The 18,973-nt window shown below is 44.1% G+C and overlaps 1 protein-coding gene and 1 pseudogene across 2 annotated transcripts in view; one reads left to right on the top strand and one right to left on the bottom strand.

Annotated features, from left to right (window-relative positions):
• Positions 1-9,193: 9,193 nt before the first annotated feature.
• On the top strand, positions 9,194-10,584 carry LOC308422901 (dnaJ homolog subfamily C member 7-like; annotated as a pseudogene). Its single transcript has one exon. The product of its transcript is annotated as a dnaJ homolog subfamily C member 7-like (transcript).
• Positions 10,585-11,744: 1,160 nt separating this feature from the next.
• The window catches only part of MB21D2 (Mab-21 domain containing 2), a 97,564-nt gene continuing 90,335 nt past the window's right edge, over positions 11,745-18,973 (bottom strand). The window contains exon 2 of the mRNA XM_080918889.1: positions 11,745-14,554. Coding sequence (XP_080775015.1) covers positions 13,290-14,554 — 1,265 coding nt within the window. The 3' untranslated portion in view covers positions 11,745-13,289. The remainder of the gene's footprint in view (positions 14,555-18,973) is intronic.

Below are 18,973 nucleotides of genomic sequence, written 5' to 3'. Positions count from 1 at the left end.
TATTTGATGTTTTTCCCTTAATGAATCCAACCAAAATAATAAAGCAAAATAGCAGTTGAACACTAGCGATTTCAATGGACAGCTAACACGTGAATCTTAAGTATAGCCAAGCTGCTTTATGTAAACGTTTCATGCATCAGAAGCTAAGAAAAGTGAGACCCCCCCATCTCCACACAACTTGGTTGCAGCGAAGTTTATAAAACTGGTATTGCTGCTGTGACAGTGTTTCTCAGACCTCCACCTGTCAAAAAAAATGCATACCTCTATTGGCTGTCCTCATTCCCATTACCTCTCTGGGCCCCCTCTTAAGTCCCGTTACACTGTACAAATATTTCCTTACCATCTTGATAGTTAGCCTTATTATGTTTAATATTTCATTTGAATATTTCATGATAGCCCTTTTGACCACATTCCAACTTCATAATTAATATCTCGCCTTATATACTTCAAGTTCCTTGAAGTAAAAAAAAAAAACCCACATCTTTTTATGTGTCTTTACATGTGTATATACATAAATTATATATATACATATATGTATATATATACATATATATATATATATATATATATATATATATATATGTGTGTGTGTGTGTGTATAATGGATGTGCATGTCAGGGGTGCACACAGGCAACCATGTATATGTGGAGGTCAGAGGACACCTCACTTTCTACCTTGTGTGAAATGGCTGCCTGTTCACAGCTGCATATGCCACGTTAGGTGGCCTGAGAGCTTTTAGAGGTTCCCTGCTCTTGTCACAGGAGAACAGGAATTTCAGACATGCGCTACCATATTCAACATTATGTAGAGTCTGCAAATTCAAACTCAGGTCCTCTTGTTTATGTGACAAGCACCTTAGACATCAAATGTCCCACCCATGTCTTGAAAAGTTACTTCTTGGTGAGTATATTTACACTATTGGAGAAGACGTTAGTTGATTACTTGGTGACAATCATTTTGGCATCTCTAAGCATAAATATGACAAACTAGGAACTACAAAAAATGGGCAACACAACTTCAACATCTGCAAATACAATTTGATAGGCATTTGCTAGGAAGGTACTTGTTTTTGGCTAGGAGAGACATGTTTCTACCCTAGAGAAACGAAAGGCAAGTTAGAATTACTTACTACTGTGGCTTTCAACTATAAGCAATTTTAGCCCCCAAAAAGGTAGTTGACAATGCCTAGAGGAATGTTTTTCACATATATGGGGGAAATGTAGGACACTATTGACATGTGGTAGTTAGTAGTCCAACCTCCCCTTTAGCCCACTACCCACTAGAGGAAAGAAAGGTTATTAGGATACGAGGGAAGTGGACTTCTTTAGAAATAGTTCTTTGGGGTTATTCCAATCTTCCTTGTTCTAGGTCCAGTTCACTAACAAACACCAAACATGAATCAGCAGCTGCAGTTCAGTCCACTTGGCAGACACCACACAAGAATCAGCAATGGCAGTTCAATCCAGAAGAAACCAGAGGCTTTCCCATTGGCTTTAAGTTTGAAGAAGCAGCAAGAAGCCACAGGAATCTCATGAGTAGTTCTTTGCTGAGTTTCTCTCTAGGAAGTCATCACAAGCAAAGCTTAGCAATGTAATGCAAGGCCAACCAATTAATGCGTGTCTTCACTGAAGACTAGAGAAAGGCCATATTTATATTCATCCTAAGCATGATGTATCTTCTCACATGTTTGCTATAGAAAAACACTCTTTCACCTGTACCTGCTTTAACAAAACATTCCTTTGCCCATCTTCCCCAGTAAAACATCATGACAACCTGAGTCTACAAAGAAACCAGAAATTTTCACTTTATCTCATGTCTTTTAATGATCATTGAAAGTAACATGGTTTTTTGTTTGTTGGTTTTTGTTTTTGTTTTTCCAAAGTTTCTATAGGAACTTCTCATATCTAAGGCAAATCAAAATGCAGTGTTGAGGTTTGGTCTATTGCTACGTATTGTAATGGTAAGTGTGAGACCCCCAAGGCCTTCTTGCTCCAGAGATGAGAAAAGTCTGCATGTAGACCCAAATGATGCTATGGCACCTGGCCCCCAAATTATTCCTGATTGATGAATAAAGATGCCTACAGCCCATAGGTGCATGGACTTCAGATAGGTGGGGCTTGGTGTTCTCAGCTATGGGATTGGAGGAAAACACAAGGGAGAGAGAAGAAAGTGGAGAGAATAGAAGCCACCATGAGGTAAGAATCTTAAAATAATGGATATGTGGATTGGCTAATTGGAACTAAGAGCAGCCCAGATGAAACATGGAAATCATACAGTGGGATTATTGGCTAGAAAAATAAACATAATAGCATAGAAGATAGCTCTTGTGCTAGCTAAAGTTTATTATAAATATAAATGTTGTGTGTCTTTTATCTGGGAACTACATGGTCAAAGGTGGGGTAGAGACCCAGGATTTAGATTAAATATTTTCAATAACAGTGAAATGATTCACTGAATCGAAGAACACCAGCAGGACAGTGTTGGGGATCCTATGACCCAGGACTGAAAGGGAACCCACTTGAAACATCCATGGGCAAAACTGGCCTAGAAACAAGAGACAGACTAGATGCATGGCTAGACAGAACAACGGCTACTTTCATCCACCCAGCAGTCTGAAACACAAACACAGGACAAAGGCTCTTATTTGGTTGGAACAAGCTGGTACCACACTACTTTTTATGTACATGTATGTGTGGCTAGATATGACTGTGTGGCCATCTATCCCCCAGGGATGATTTCTTCCCTACATTTATGCCTTACTCCAACGGGATGAATGTTCAATGCAACTCCTGTCCAGTTTTATGGAAAATTTATTCAAGGCTAGAACAACCATATGGATAAACTAGATAGGTAGTTCTTTCTGAATCACTATCTTCCAAGGCTCATAAACCAGTGGTTCTCACCCTTCCTAATGCTGAGCCCATTTAATACAGTTCCTCATGTTGTAGTGAATCCCAACCATAAAATTATCTTTGTTGCTACTTTCTAAGTGTAATTTTGTTAGGACTTGTAATATAAGTATCTGGTATTCAACCCCTGTGAGAGGGTCATTCAACATCCCTCCCTAAGAGATTGAAACCAGTAGCTTAAGAATCACTGATTAAGGAAAGGAAATCTGAAATTCTCTTCATGATCCACTTGCCTGACAGACAGGTGACTATTGACAGTCCGGGCTGCTGCACGGCAGCGTCTGGAACTGGGTACACAGATAGTGTGAAAACAGTCTGCACATCCATCTAAAACTCCAGCACCTGCAGTTTGCTTACAAAAACCTCCGAGAGCTTGCCAAGAAACTTTTGGCGGGATAATGGAGATGCTTAGAAGGCAATTTTTTCTAAGAAGTCATGGGAAACCGGTTGAGGTAGGAAGGGTTGGGAGTGTGTGAAGGAGTCAAATGTTGAAACATAAGAGTTTGGGATTTATCGAAAGATGGCAGGTTCTTGGAGTGAGAAACAGGAAATGGGTCATTTTATGTACACACTTGAGAGAGGCCTCTTAGTTTTTCCCATATCTGGTGTGTTTGTTACCTAAAACTACTATAAAGATTGTGACTGGGCATAGACATTAAAAAAAAAAAAAAAACTTTGATCAGTCTGAAAATGGTAAACATATTCCTGGCAGGCCTTGCCCTTCTCCCCTATTCCCTTAGCCTTGCTTAAAAAACAAACAAGAACAAAAACATTACATTTCTGAAGCTAGCTACCAAGATCAACTGGCTTATTTAGCCACTTCCTGACTACCAAGTTACAGCTATTGAAGTATTTAAGTCCAGCCATCAAAAACTCCCATTGGCTCACCAAGTTAAACATGCCCAATTAAGATTAAACACTGCATCCTAATCCGGGGTTTCCTCTTTACCTTTATAAACTGCCATTTGCCTATGGGCCATGTCTGTCTCCTCTCTATCTAGAGGCAGTCCTCTGTGCTTCCTTCCCCTTTCCCTTGTCCTCTGCCTCTTGTCTTTGCCTCTCATTCCCTGCCCTTTGTCCCTCTAGGGCAACTACATTTCCTACTGGAGGTCCTGAAGCAATACAGGTCCCTTTCTGGTTTAGGGAAATAAGCAATTGGGACCAGAGTGCAGGCTAAGACTTTCAAGATGAAGAAGACATTCTCAGACATGCCTGGCTCTTTTTATTTCCTCTGCTGTTCTTTGTAGGTTTCCTCCCAAAGACATTAGCATAGAGGAGAAGGTCAGAAGGTGATTATGACCCAGAGGAAGGAATGTCTGTGCTGGACTCACGCTGTGATCCTGTCAGAGTCACAGGGCTTTGATGGGAGACCTTGTCCCTAGAGGTTTCTGCCACAAGGTGAACACATGCGAGGTAAAGATCAAATTTAAGTAAATTATATATACAATCTAGTCACTGTCACGGGATCCCAAATGGCACTTTTTTTTTTTTTTTTAGAATTCCCATATAAAACTAAACAACACTGATTTGTGAGTTAGTCAAGGTCAACGTTTTTAGCTATATTTTAATCACTCAAGAGCCGCAAAACTTTCAATTTTCCAGTAGAATCCTTCTGTAAGCAACAATTTTTTTAAATGCCACAAACAGCTATTCAAAAAGCACAGAGATTGACCTGTGACAAGGACCCTGACTCTGGAGCGTTCTCAACAACCATATGCCACCATAGAATACAGACTGAAGCAATGGCTTCCCATTACTATGCCCTCAGAGGTCCCTACTGCCTTCTTCTTTCTCAGTTCACCTAGAACCCATGCCCAAGTATGCAAATTCTACACACACTGTTATTGTTTAATCTTTTCCTGTGTTCATCTTCCATCCAAGTGAATAGTGTTCCTCTATGACCAACAGTTATCCACAGTGGCAGGAGCTTTAGAGGTCTACAAATCTCACCACTTGGCTTACAACGAGAATATAAGTCCCAGAGAAAGGAAACTGTTTCCTCAAAGTCATACAGGTGATGAAGGGAAAAGCCATAGTCCAAATGGACCAACTCGTCTGCACTCTAGTGTGCACAGGGCCATCTTCCCTGATTTTCCTAGATACTGAACAAGTCCCCTATCTCACAAGCTTCCCACTGTCAGGATACTGATCTGGGAAATATAATAAATATTCTGGAAGTATCTGCCCATCACACACAAAGGATCTGATGCATTCAATTTTACTGCAATGTATCCCTTAAGCAAGGACATTTATATAACAGGTATTTAAGTCTTCCGAGAAGAGACTGTACAGAGGATAAAAGAAACAAACGTCTAAACAAAAGTCTACTTTTCAAGATGGCAACAAGTATCTTAAGGTAGGTCAACTCTTGTATGGATCAGGTATTTATGTTGTCATTAAAACTACATCCCAGGCTGGAGGGACTGGTGGCTCGGCAGTTCAGCACACTGACTGCTGTCCCTGAGTTCAATTCCCAGCAACCACATGGTGTTGCAAAACCATCTGTAACGAGATCCGATGCCCTCTTCTGGTGAGTCTGAAGACAGCTCCAATGTACTCAAATACATGTAAGAAATAAATCTTTTTTTAAGTAATTATGAAAAAATATATATCCCATGGTCTTTAATTTGGAGTGGGATTCTTATTCCAATTTTTAAAAAAGTGAAAAAAAAAAAAAAACCACAGATGTATACAGTGTCAAGTAAAGATTTTAGAGTGCTTATAGTCTCAAAATGTTTTAAATAAATGCCTGCCAATTGTTAAGACATCCTATTTCTTAAGCCTTAATATTATGTACACAGAATTTTAAAAATACAAGACCATATAGTAACATGTCAAATCATATAGCAAGTTACTGGCTACCTCCAATTTCATTCAGTTCTTAAATATAACTAAGACCCTCAATTATGCCTTTTCTACAAAACACCTCTTTCCTTATATTTTGAAAGGAGTGATGTTTTGTTGGCAGAAGCCTTTTTCATTTCACTTCCTCTCTCAGCTGAATAATTGCAGCAACCATAGAGACACTTCCATCCACCAAAATTTCCTATAAATGGTTATTTCCTCTAGTCTTGCATCTTTCAGTGATAAAATTAAAGTTCTCTAGAGATCCATATGACGAAAACACTTTTGACAGCTTGCCCAAGACTTATGTTATCTGAATGTAGGTCCCTACGAATTACATATGCAAATGTATCCTAAACAGTAAGAATAGATTCCAACTCCAGAGGCATCATGGTACGGAAAGTTTTACATTTCTCTTTAGAAGGGTGTGTGTGTGTGTGTGTGTGTGTGTGTGTGTGTGTTGCCTAGAACTGATGTTACAGACAGTTATGAATGGCCCACTGACATCCCTCCAGCCCCAAAACTTCGAAATTTCCGAGAAAGACAAATAGGTTTAGGTCCTGACTCTTCTTCATACATACCTATCTATAAGTTTGAACAAGTCCCCTAATTTGACTTAATACTGACACATTAATTAATTCATCACAAATGCCAAGAATCAATCAAGAACTGTTGTTACAAGTCCCTGGGGTACCTGTGCTGCCCACCAAGACACATTGCTCCAACTTAATGAGCTACTATAAAGAGCTAGGAAAATGAAGACTTGGAGCTTGTAAAGAGCCAGGCTTACAGATCTAAAATTGAGATTTCTTTAGAGACTGAGGCAATATGAGGCAGCCAGTAAAGAAGAAGACAGCCCCTCATTTCCCTTATGTGAACGACATCAAAGCCAAACAAAACCCCAAGGTTTATTTTTATTCTCTTTTCCTTAACTAAACGGTGTGGTTGACAGCAAAGAAAACTAGATCAACAAATCCTTACTAAAGCCCGAATAACAATCCATCGATCCTAGGCAGAGAGGAGAGCAACCGGGAGAACAGGTTCCCATCTCAGCTGCCACACTAGCCTTAGATGAATTATGATGTTTAAGGTCATGCAATAACAGGTCCTTTGTTGTTGGGATCTATTTTTGTCTTGAGAAAGGGTCTCATAGAGACAAAGCCAGCCACCAACTTACTATGTAGAAAAGATCTCTTTCTTAGTTCCCTAATAATGAGCACACAGAGGGGAGGCAAAGATACCGAACAATCATCCTTCTGGGTGACTGTTATGAGCCTGAGCAGCCATATTGTGTAAAACGGTGGCACTTCAGGCTGTGCCTTGCCCTAGGCAACTCCATCTGACAAGCAGCTTTCAGACCTGTTTTAAGTGCATCTCAGAGGCAGGGTGGCTCTATACCCACTGGACACTTAAACACCATGCACTGCCACCTGGAAGGCTAATAAATAACTTATTCTTATAACTATAAATTTACCACCAAAAGCTAAATTGTAGGGGCACACACACACACACACACACACACACACACACACACACACACATTACTTTCATGTACAAACACATGTACGTACACACAATTTAAAAATACAAATCTTTTTGTAAAGCAGAATTCCTTACCAAAAAAAAGAAAAAAGAAATTTCCCTCAGCGGAATAGATGTCTGAACCAATGAGCCAACACAGAGTTGTGACCAGCAGCCTGACCTGCAGCAGAAAGTGTTACAAAAGTCAATCTGGGGAAATGTCCCATCAGTGACATGAAGGAATATGCGGAAGTGAGCAGGAGGCTTGCGCTAGCCCCAACACCTCCTGCTTGGTCTCCGTGTCCCCACCCAAAACACAATTAGCCATGTAGTTCCACTAATTTCTATTTAACGATCTGCAAAGTGACTTCACAATATTTTCACTTTTAAAGTGTTTCGACTGAGTGGCCTCATTAACTCGAAACCAACTTTTACCTGTGTCTGTAGATTATCCACCTCAGAAGTGAAAGGTAGAGGGCAGAGGAAAATCTACTCGATTTAAGTGAGACTCAGGCCTATTAAAGAAAAAGACCCTGCTGGATAATAGTCTATAAATGTCTTTAAAAGTCAGACGTGCAATTTATCTTTTACTTGAAGCATAAACGATGTGAAACAGTTTCCCAGGCTGTCGAAAGACAAACTGGTAAGAACTCAGTGGAATCGGTTTGAGGAAAAGGTCTTAAGCTACATTCCATACATCGACCCTCACCTCAGAGCATCTTAGGTTTGTGTCTGAACAGGAATTCTGGGAACCAAACAATGGGTATTAAAATGGCTAACACCCAGGTCTGTACAATTTCTATTCGAAATGTACATACTGTGTTCTCCATATGACGAGGTGTGGCACACAGGGGCACAGGGGGGAATCATAATTAATGTGCTATATCTTTATTATGCCTATAATGAAATTTTGGCTCAAAGTAAAGCATTTAACATACAGTGTGGCTACCTGTACTTGAGATGTTGGGTCTGGGTAGGTTCTGGAGTTGACTTGACCTCAGAGCAATGGTTTTGGAATATACCTGCCCATGTCAACAGCACATCTGACTCTTTTAATATAAACAATATACCAAAATGGTAAAAGTAGCTACATAGACTATGAAATCAGCCTATACCATCTCTAAATACATGGATACAAAGGCATGGATCCCTCACAGATCACAGAAAGAAAAGAGACAAACACCAAACAAAACAGCCTCAGTGTGATGTGCTTGATTAAATACAGTGATCAACTAAGCTGAACTGAAAATAAGTTAAAACACTGGTGAAGAGGAAGTCCGGTAAGAGGAGATGCCTCAGGCTCTGGGTTCTGGAGACTTAGGCTTTTTCACTCCCATCTCCCACGGTGCCACCTGATGTCAGCTGTCATGACTGGGTAATGGTTATCAGTGTCGATATAAACCAAATGCGCTCCCTCCATATCCAGGATGAGTATGTGCTTCTGTCCCAGCCCCCCACAGGGTATGTCCCCAATTGGAAGAACTGGGATTTTATGGCCCTTGTTGGTGTCTGTGACCAAGAAAGAGTGGGTTTGTATCCACTGGCTTTTCAGATCCGGAGTTACATCTGGACCTGGGAAGCAGCTGTTTGATAAGGTCAAACTCCCGTGGAAGGTAAGTATATGCCAACAGGAAAACAGGAAGAACAAACACAGGCTGCTCACTCTGTAGATGACTAAAGTGGGGGGGTCTGTGCTTACTGACCACTAATGCATCACCAAGAAAACAATTTCAAAGCTGGGTGTGGGGATGCATTGCTACTAAAGTTGTAGTCTACCATGGCCAGATGACTTTTCTGAGATCAGCACAAAATGGAGGATTCCATTTTCTTACTGTGGCTTCCTCTTCTCTGCCTGATCTAGGGAGCCATACAGGTGAGGCATTCCCAGTACTTAAAATTCTGGCTGGTCCAGCGGTAAGATGGCTACCATGGAGTGCGATGTGGTAATGGCAGAGACCAAGCCTGAACTGCTGGAGGATGGAGAAGTAAAGAGGGAAGCAGAATACTTCAAGGAAAAGGGGAATGCGTATGATGCCGAGAACTACAATGAAGCTCATAATTATTACACAAAAGCCTCAGATACGTGTCCTAAAAATACCAGCGATCATGGTAATCGATCAGCCACGCTGATGATGCTTGGACCATTCCAGGAAGCTCTTGGGAGATGTGCGGCAGTGAGGTTGGATGACAATTTTGTCTGGGGCCACCTCCGAGAAGGCAAGTGCCACCTCTCACTTGGGAATGCAATGGCAGCATCTTGTAGTTTCAAGAGAACCCTAAAGGTGGATCCTAAAAATGCCCACGCACAGCAGGAGTTCAAGAACACCAATACAGTCATAGAGTATGAGAAAAGAGCAGAAACAGATTTCTAAAAAGCGAGATTTCTGGAGGATTTTTTTCTGCATGCCCTAGACCTTAACCCTGCCTGCCATCGATTCGAAATCCTCAAAGCAGAATGTTTAGCAATGTTTGGTCAATACTCAGAAGCAGTTTGTGGCCAGTGACATTTACAAGTGGATTCCACCAATGCTGATACCCTGTGTGTCCCAGGCCTTTGCCTTTATTATGAAGATTGTATTGAGAAGGCAGTGCAGTTTTTTTTTTTTTTTTTTTTTTTTTTGTACAGGCTCTCGGGATGGCTCCTGACCACAAGAAGGCTTGTGTTGCTTGTGGAAATGCCAAAGCCCTTAAAGCCATAAAAGAAGATGGGGATAAAACCTTCAAGAAAGAATATCACAAGCTAGCATATAAACTGCACACAGAAGCCTTGGGGATAGGTCCCAACAGCATAAAAACAAACGCTAAACTCTGCTGTAAGTGGAGTATGGTTAACTCCAAGTTTAGGAAACTAGAAGACGCCGGAGAAGACCGTCCAAATGCGGTAAAGCTCAGCGACACTCAAAGCCGACTTGAAAAGGGCGCAGTGTTATATGGACACAAAGCAGTTTGAAGAAGCTGCTCGGGACTATGAGAAAGTGTATCAGACGGAGAAAACCGAAGAACACAAAGAGCTCTTTAGGAATACACAGCTGAGGAAGAGCAAGAGGAAAGATTACTGAAAGATCCTGGGAGCTGATAAGAATGCCTCTAAGAACAAGCTCTAGAAAGCTTACCGGAAACGGGCCCTGGTGCACCATCCGGATCGGTACAGCGGGGCCAGTGACGTTCAGAAGCTTAAGTAAGTGGGAGAGACTTTTACCATCCCCTCTGATCCTACGAAAAGACTCATTTTGACAGTGGACAGGATCTGGATGAGGAGGGCAGGGATACGGGCGATTTTGATGCAAACAACTGGGGGCTTCAGCTTTGAAGCACCTGGCCCAGGAAATTTCTCCTTTCAGTTTGGCTAATGAAGGTCAACTGCTTAAAACCCAGAAAATGCAGACTTGCTTGGTTTAACCCTGAGTGTGGACAGTTCACCTCCTCCATTATGTTGCTGTGTACTTAGAGCAGCTTCTCGGTTTTCTCAGTCGGGTGCCCTGTGTCTGTAAGAGGGTTAAGGAAAGGGAGGCAGTGCTGAGGACAAGGGAGGGAAGGAAGCCAGGGTTAGACAGGGAGGCAGCTTGTGAGTGTATTTGTATTGTTTAACTTTATTAAAAGTAAGAAAATAAACTCTGCCCGATGATTTACTCACCTGGAGCCTCCTTCCTACTCTCAGAGGTTCATATATAGCCTTTGTCCACCCCAAATAAGGTGTGTATATTCAGCAGCTGTTTCGCTGAAGAGCGTCTAAGAGAGCTGTTTCGTGAGTATCGTCTAAAAGAACTGTCACACTGAACTCATTGGAGAAGCTCCCCCAGCCCCAGTACTCACGTTCAGCCAGACCAAGCTCCTGGAGACCCCACCCATTCTGGACTCGGCTTTACTCTTCCAGCCCCCAGTGTGCATCAGCAGCGCCAGGACACCCTGAGGGAAGGCATGGAGGACACAGAACCACAGCTAGTCCCCAAAACAGATACATACTTGATATCCCAGCACTCAGCCCAGGCAGAAAAATTTAGAGTTCCAGGCTAGGAAATCAAGAGACGGCACAGTGAAAACAGAAGGGGGAGGGGCTTAGTAAAAACAGAAGTGGGAGGGGCTTAGAGGGAACAGACAAGGAGGGGCTTAGTAAAACAGGAGAGATGTGGGAGGGGCTTAGCAGAAACAAGAGGAGAGACGTGGGAGGGGCTTAGTGAAAACAGAGAAGGGGAGGGGCTTAGTGAAAACAGGAGAAGTGGGAGGGGCTTAGAGGGAACAGACAAGGAGGAAGGGCTTAGTAAAACAGGAGAGATGTTGGGAGGGGCTTAGCAGAAACAGAAGAGGAGAGAGGTGGGAGGGGCTTAGCAAAAACAGGAGGAGACGTGGGAGGGGCTTAGTGAAAACCGAGAAGGGGGAGGGGCTTAGTGAAAACAGACGGAGAGAAGGGGGAGAGGCTCTGAGATAACAAAGTAATAAGGACAACAGAATTCCAAGGCCAGTATGTTTCTTTTTTATTTTTGTGTTTGACTTGAGATTGCTGAGTGATTTATAAGCATTACATTAATTCCCATGCAAAACTCCAAGAGCCTGACTCCAATTGGCCAAAATCCAACTGATGAGTCTGGACATTCAAGACCAAAACAGCCACCGTTGCTTGCTCGACTCTTCCATTGGCAGACATCATCGGTGGCATCTAGATCAGCAGGTCCGTCCACGACTCAAGCACCACAGTCCGCCTTGAGTTCACACCTAAACGGGGACCCACACGCCCCGAAGCACCTAAATCTGGCAAACAGTTTCTGTCAGATAACAGGGACTCCCTTATTCCAACAGAGCTACTTAGGTATTTCCTGGTTCCAGCTCTCCAGTGAAACCTACTTTGAACAGGCATGGTTACCTTCAATCTGGCCCTAATTCTTCTGCCTGTCGGTTTCCCTCAAGGTCTCAGGAGACGTAAAGAGACTTTATAAAAGGAAAGGGGGGAGAGAAGATCTCTAGAACCACCCCCCCAGAAATAAATACAAAGATACCCACTTTATCAAGTATTACCTCCCCCAGCTTCAGATGGTCAGTGAACAGATATAAAGCTTTGAGAACTCCCCTCCATAAGGCAGAAACCAGAGCTATCAAAGAGGGAGAAACAGGTCCCACACTTAAAGGAGAACCAGACAGATGTAGACACTCGTCCTACGGACCGGGAGAACTGGACTCAATGAGAAACGTCGACAGCATTCTCCAGAGGGGTGTTAATGGGCGCTGAAACACACATCGCAGCTAAGACAATGGCAAAGACTTCATTAGTGCAAATAACAGTCAGAATGGTGTGCTCCTTAATAGGATTTAAATAAGGCTTCGAATAATCACAGCCACTAAAACTAACATTTGGAAACCTTAATTCTGTTTGAAAAGCTATCAAACCCTCCCTCCAAACCGTCCAATGTTTGCTGATTCGAGGACAATTACATTCAATGAGGTTGCCCGGAAACACATACATCTCGCTCTCCCTCCCTCTCTTGAAGTTAGATCTCGTAGAAAGGGGGAACTGTTCTGGATGCTGGCGCAAAGAAACAAACGCAGCCAGCCTGCACGGGGCCCGCAGGTTCTTAGGACTCTCAGTGAAAACTCAGGAGAAGGACAAGGTCAAAGAGAACAGAAGCCAAGGAGAGTGATGTTCAAATACGCCGGGATGAACATGTGTTTCCCGGATCCCACCGAAAATCTACGCTGGGTGTGAGACAGAAAGCAAGCAAGAGGATATTCATGGTCAGCTATGGCTCAAGTTCTCCTTTAAAAAAAAAATGAACACCAAGAAAAAGAAAAGTCCACAATAGCTAGAAAACAAACAGCAAAATCCGGCAGGATGTGAGATAGTAGTAACACTGTTTCAGAGACTGCAACATCCTGCAGAACCAGGAAACTTAAAGTGTGTTCTTACCAGATCCAGTGTGAGCTGGATATGTAAAAACAGAATGACAGTCACAAATCACACGACACGGTACTGAAGTTTTGGAACAGAGAAAGGGGAGGGGGGAGGGAAGAAAGTCAACCGAACACTCAGAAAAATTTATCATCGATTCTGAAATGGGGCCTTGTGACGTCGTCGGGGTTAATGAAGACGGAGATGGACTTCCCTGGGTTCTCAGTCACTAGCTGCTGCAGTTTTTTTGCCAGACGGTCATCGGGCTGATTGGGGTCCCCTCCATCCGACTGTGGGGAGGGGATGCTGGTGGTGCTACCCTGCCGCTGTAGCTTCAGCGTCAGCCGATTGGCTGCCTTCACGTGCTCGATGGCGGTGCGCAGGTGCTCTGCGGGATCCGAGCGGACCGAGGACAGCTTCCGGGCGTGGAGCATGACTGTCTCCTCTGACAGGTGCTCCAGCATGTTGCACTGAGGGATGAAATAATTAGGGCACATCTTGTTGACCAGACAGTGCTGCAGGTCGTCAATGAGGCCCAGCAAAAAGTAGGCTGCATAGTCTTCTTGAGCCAAGTAGCTGGCAGGGAGTCGGTCACAGGCCCAGAGCATCATGCTCCGCAGGTGATAGGGGCTGATCGCCTTGGGCCTTGACAGGAGTTTGATGATGATGGCTTTGCAGGCTTGGTAGGCCTGCATGAGACTGCCGGAAATGCACTTCTTCAGCTGCACCTCGCTCCTGGCAAAGGACAGACGCCACTCATTGTCCTTCTTGCCCTTGTAGGAGCAAGCTGGCACCAAGTAGAAGCCACTGATGACCTCTTCCTCTGTGATTTTCCCATCCCAAAAGTGGTTCTCCATCAGCCAGCTCTGAGCCACCGCGGGCCAGCCTTTGAAGGACACCACGGGGACGATGTCGTACAACATGCGGCTGCTCCCCACGCCCAGAATGATGGAGATGATGGTCCCGTTCTTCTCCACCTTTTCCACCTTCGGCATCCCTCTCTGGGGTTTCTTCTGTATCTCTGAGAGGACGATGCTGATGGAGTCATAGAACCAGTCAGCCACTTTGGTGGGAGAGAAGAAGTAGTTGGTGGCGCCGTTGATGTGGTCGGCGATTGTGCAGCAATCTTTCCATTTGCTGATTGTCCCCTCATCGAAGAGCCGGAGGCTCAGCCAGGAATGGCACAAAGCTGAGTGGCGCATATCGAGTGTCACAGGCTGGTTCCGGTCATGCAGCTTAAGGGCCGGCACCAGAAGAGTGAAGTCCATGTCGTAGTCAGTGCCTCGGGCGTAGACATTTAACTCGTCTAAGTCCAGGTCCACCACACCTTCTCGGACTCCTCCAGAGAGCAACAGATACTCGTTAGCCACGGGGAGTTTTTGATCTAGCTTTTGCACCATCCCTAGAAACGAAAAAAAAAACACTGTTACGGGAAGCTCGCAGCCCATGTGTGTTATTAAGGAAAGCTCTGCCCTCCAAGAATAAAACACCAGCACCGAAACCAGATCTCAGATGCTTCCCAGACCCCACTCACAACAATGCTGTTCTTTTTGACCAGCACCACGGTCTGCCCTTTCCCAGTGGAAGGGCTCCGACAGATCATAGACCAGGTCTCCTCTCCCCAAGTCACCCCACTGAGTGACAGGCTCTTCACACACTCAGTCATTCGGAGAGCTTCCATATGCTCCAACTCCTCTTGACCGTGTCCTTCCACATCTTACCCACGCCTCATCCCTCAGTGTCTCTATTGTCCCTGTTCTCCGTGCTGAGGCCAGCTGAGGCCATCACGTGAGAAGTCACACCTAGGGCTTTGCCAAGGGAGTCACCTCATTCACCCAGCTTCTCCTCCCAGCTGAACCATTCTGTGACCCCGAAGTCCTCAGCGTGCCCGCAGAGGCTTTCAAAGCACAATGCGTTCCCAAGTCTAGCACGTCCTCTGTAACTGTCTGTCCGTAAAGTACCATTTGAGCCCTGCTTTGAATTCTTCTAACAGCTTTCTTTTGGGCAGACTTGGGTGAAAAATCGCTAGAAAATCCCTTTCCCTTTGCTGACTTAGGGAAGCTGTGGCCACCTTCACTTGCTCTAATAAACATTCCTGGGGGTGGGTGGAGCTAAAACTCCCTCTGCTGGGCAGGAGGAGTGGCCACTTTTACCAGCCTCACAAAAAGAAACATCCCTGCCTGGTACATGGTATGCCTTTTGAGTACCCTCTCCATGCCTAACTAAAAGTAACTTTTCAAGGAGCCAATGTGATAAAGTGTGTGGTCACATCGTAGAATCCGGGAGCTAGGCTGATTCTCAACCCCTGTCCTCTCAAGCCTGCAGAACTGCCTGGCGAACTGTTTACCACACTCTCAGAAGTTAGGAACTTAGTTGCTAAGGCCATGTTCCTCTTCCAGGGATGGGACACTTCCATCCGGCCCACTGGTCTGCAGTTTCACAACTGTGGTGACAAACGGAGCCTTCCCCAGCTCTAACTACCCCAAGACGGCCTCCTTGTCTTGTCTGGCTTAAGTTTAAGCCAAGCTGAGCTGACTGGTGTCAGCTGTCATGGCAGATGGGATGCCAGGGGCTGGGACTTCAATGCTCAGGTGGCTGCAGGGTTAGTTGTAACAAATGAGTCTCTGAATGGATTCACTTTTGCCACTAGCCAAGTCTGAAATCAGGGTCAGAGGATGCACCAGCCCACCAGCTCACTACTATAAACAAAAGGACAGGCTTTCCTGACTCTGCTCTCCCCAGAAGCACTGGCTCGTATTTGTTTCTAAGACATGCCGCAGCAAAACCATCTTCTTCCCATAATCCTCCATGATAGTAGTTCCCAACCTCCCTAGTGCTACAGTCTTTTAATACAGTTCCCGTGTTGCTGTGACTCCTATCCATAAAATTATTTTTGTTGCTATTTCCTAATTGTAATTTCGCTACTGTTATGAATCGTAATGCAAATATTTTTTGGAGAGAGAAGTTTGCCAAAGGGGTCACCACCCAGAGGTTAAGAAGCGCTGTTCTATGTTTTGAATTTTCTTTACTGCAGACTTTCTACTGTCAAAGACCTTAATATTATAGACACTGGGACCTCAGGGAATGAGCTTCATGCCATCTATCCCTACAACTCTGTGGATCTTCAGAGGATCCAGTAAAAGATCAGGGGGGTGCCCATATTTTTTAAGAAGTAAATCAGTTCAGAGACAGCACCTGTTGAAAGTGAGCCACGAAACCAAATTAACTACATAATACTAGACTGTTAACATCACAGTAAGACTCGAATACCCCATACCCCATCTTCAGAGACCTCATATAATAAAGACTTGCTGGATAAGTGTATATGGAGGAATTTGTTTAAACACACAGAAATTCGCGTGCATGCACGCGCACTCACACACACAGAGTGAGACACACACAAACACTGGAGAGAGAATGGTCAAGTTTTAATGTCTTGTAATTATAGCAACACTGAGTAAGTTATCTTTGGCTGGGTATATAGAGATGTGCTCAGCATCCTGCTGGTCTGGGGTAATCTGCCACTTCTTTGGCTTCAGCTCTGTGACACACACTTAACAAACAGAGCCTTCTTCTGACAGATTTTTCATGATAGGCACAGTCAGGAACAACAGTGACAAAGTCCTCTGTGACTCTGATGCACATCCTAGGGTGACAGGTCCTTGGCTGATTAAAAAAGAATACGAATGTTCTTGTAATGATGTCATGGTTTTTACTTTACAGAAAAAAAAATGCCTTTGTTAAGCTTATTCTCCAAGAAGCATCCTTAGTGTGGGCAGGACTCTCTTTGTCTCAGAACAGCACCATCTATGGAATTCGTAATAGCCCCAATTTGTAGGTTTTGCCATGCTCTCATTCATACTTCAAAACAAAACAAAACAAAACAAAAACAACCATCTATCTGTGGTCTCTCACTATGTATGTGTGGATGGGTGGGGTGCAAAAATCAAGCACCTGAGATTCTGAGGAGAAATAACTCATTGACGGCTTCAGAGTTTTGCTGACAGTAAGAGCCTTGCCTATTCTCGTATACGCTGCAGAGGTCAGCATTTCACATAATACTGTTCTCTTGTGATGAAGACCTGGCTTGACCTGAATGTAAAAACGGCTTGGAAAGGAAGAAGCTAGGCTCTCCAGAAAACATGCTAGCTTTGTGCTTTGTGACTGGAAGCTTAACTGTGACCTTGGACCAGTAACATCATATCTAGCCACCTACATTTATCAAGAAACATTGGACCCGATCAGCCTTCTGCACAATGCTGGGAACTCGGGACAGCATGAGCTGGGCCTCCTTGCTGCCCAGTAATCTCCTAGTCACCACTGATGTTCACGTTACGGTAACATTTAATAAGCCAGTGAGTCAGGCTTACTCCATACCACCGTGTGCGGTTTTTCTTAACACTTTGAAAATCTGATTTTTAAAAAAATCAAGGCATGGCGAGCAGCCATGACTAATTCAGTCTGAGGGCACAAGAGTGAGACAAACTGAAAGATGTCCAAGAACTTGTTTGGTCTTTGTCCATTTTGACCCTGATCAATATAGGTGAGTTTCTGGGACCAGAACAAGAGGCCTTGGGAGGGTGTCCTGGGCTAGCCATTTACAACGTAGATGAGTCCGGGAAGATATTTAACCTTCCTGAGCTTCCAGTTCCTCATTTAAGCAAATAAATACGCCACCGTTGAAGAGTGGCTACCGAGTATCCAAGCACATGATATACACAGTTTATTCTGCTCCTCTGTGCTCCCTCTAAACTCGACTCACTGCATAGAGTGGTCTGGAGATCTAATTAAAGTTATCTAATAAGAGCCTCTAGCACATTCAAGGCACACAAAACATCCCATAAGGCGAAATGAATAGAGGAGCCTCTCCTTTGGAGATAATGAGACTTCCGCTGGCCCAGAGACACGTCCTCGGGTGGCAGGCAGCATGTTGCTGGAAACGCAGTTTGGGCACACAGGGCCAAGCTGGCTCCTGCCACTCATGTGCTCTGTGGGCTGAACAGCTTCTGCAGCAGCCTTGACCTGGTCCGACAAGAGCCCCTCCACCACCTACGACAGTCCACAGTCGATTGAGGAGTTCTTTCCCTCCTATGTCGGGTGAGAGCAAACCCGCACATGGTACTGATATTTAGCAGAGGCTCAGCCAATGAGAGCTACCCCATCGCAGGCGAAGCCTATCGGCTCCTTCTAGTCAAGGATTTATTCTCCTACGTCTAGAACAGACTCTGGGGATTGGAAGGTAACTGCTTTGTACAGTGCACTGTGCATTTCTATCATTTCAAAAACCTCATTAGTTATATGTGCGTCACAGAAGGGCTGGCATGGTATAAAATGGTGTACTGATTGTCAAAAAGTCAAGCAGGAAGAGAAACAGAAAGCCTCGGGATTTCATTATTTTCCTTCCAAACAAGTTCTAAAAGTCAATGGCCCTGTCAAAGTCTACTAGGTTATTGTAGACAACATGAGGGTTGAGACCGAGACACCTACAAGGAACATAATTAAGCTCTCTATGCCTTGCTTTCCTTGAACAAAAAAGGTAAAACTGTAACAACTAAGGTAGCCATGGTAACATGCAAAGTACACCTTGCAGGGAGCGCTTGGTTGCTTGACTGCCAGTCTCTACCCTAGGAGTCCAGACTTATACAAGCACACATGTTAGCACACATTTCCCACTTAGGAACACTATATTCTGTTTCTGAGGACGCTCACAAAGCCTGGTTTCCATAATTCATAACTTACTGGCTTCACACAGTCATACCCAAGAATGTAAAAATGTCCATTCCTCAAAGAACCTGCATCAGCACCGTGTCCAGGGTAGTGG

The sequence above is a fragment of the Micromys minutus genome, assembly GCF_963924665.1.
Source record: "Micromys minutus genome assembly, chromosome: 7".
NCBI classification, from domain to species: Eukaryota; Metazoa; Chordata; class Mammalia; order Rodentia; family Muridae; genus Micromys; species Micromys minutus.
This window is presented reverse-complemented; position numbering and strand designations above follow the sequence as displayed.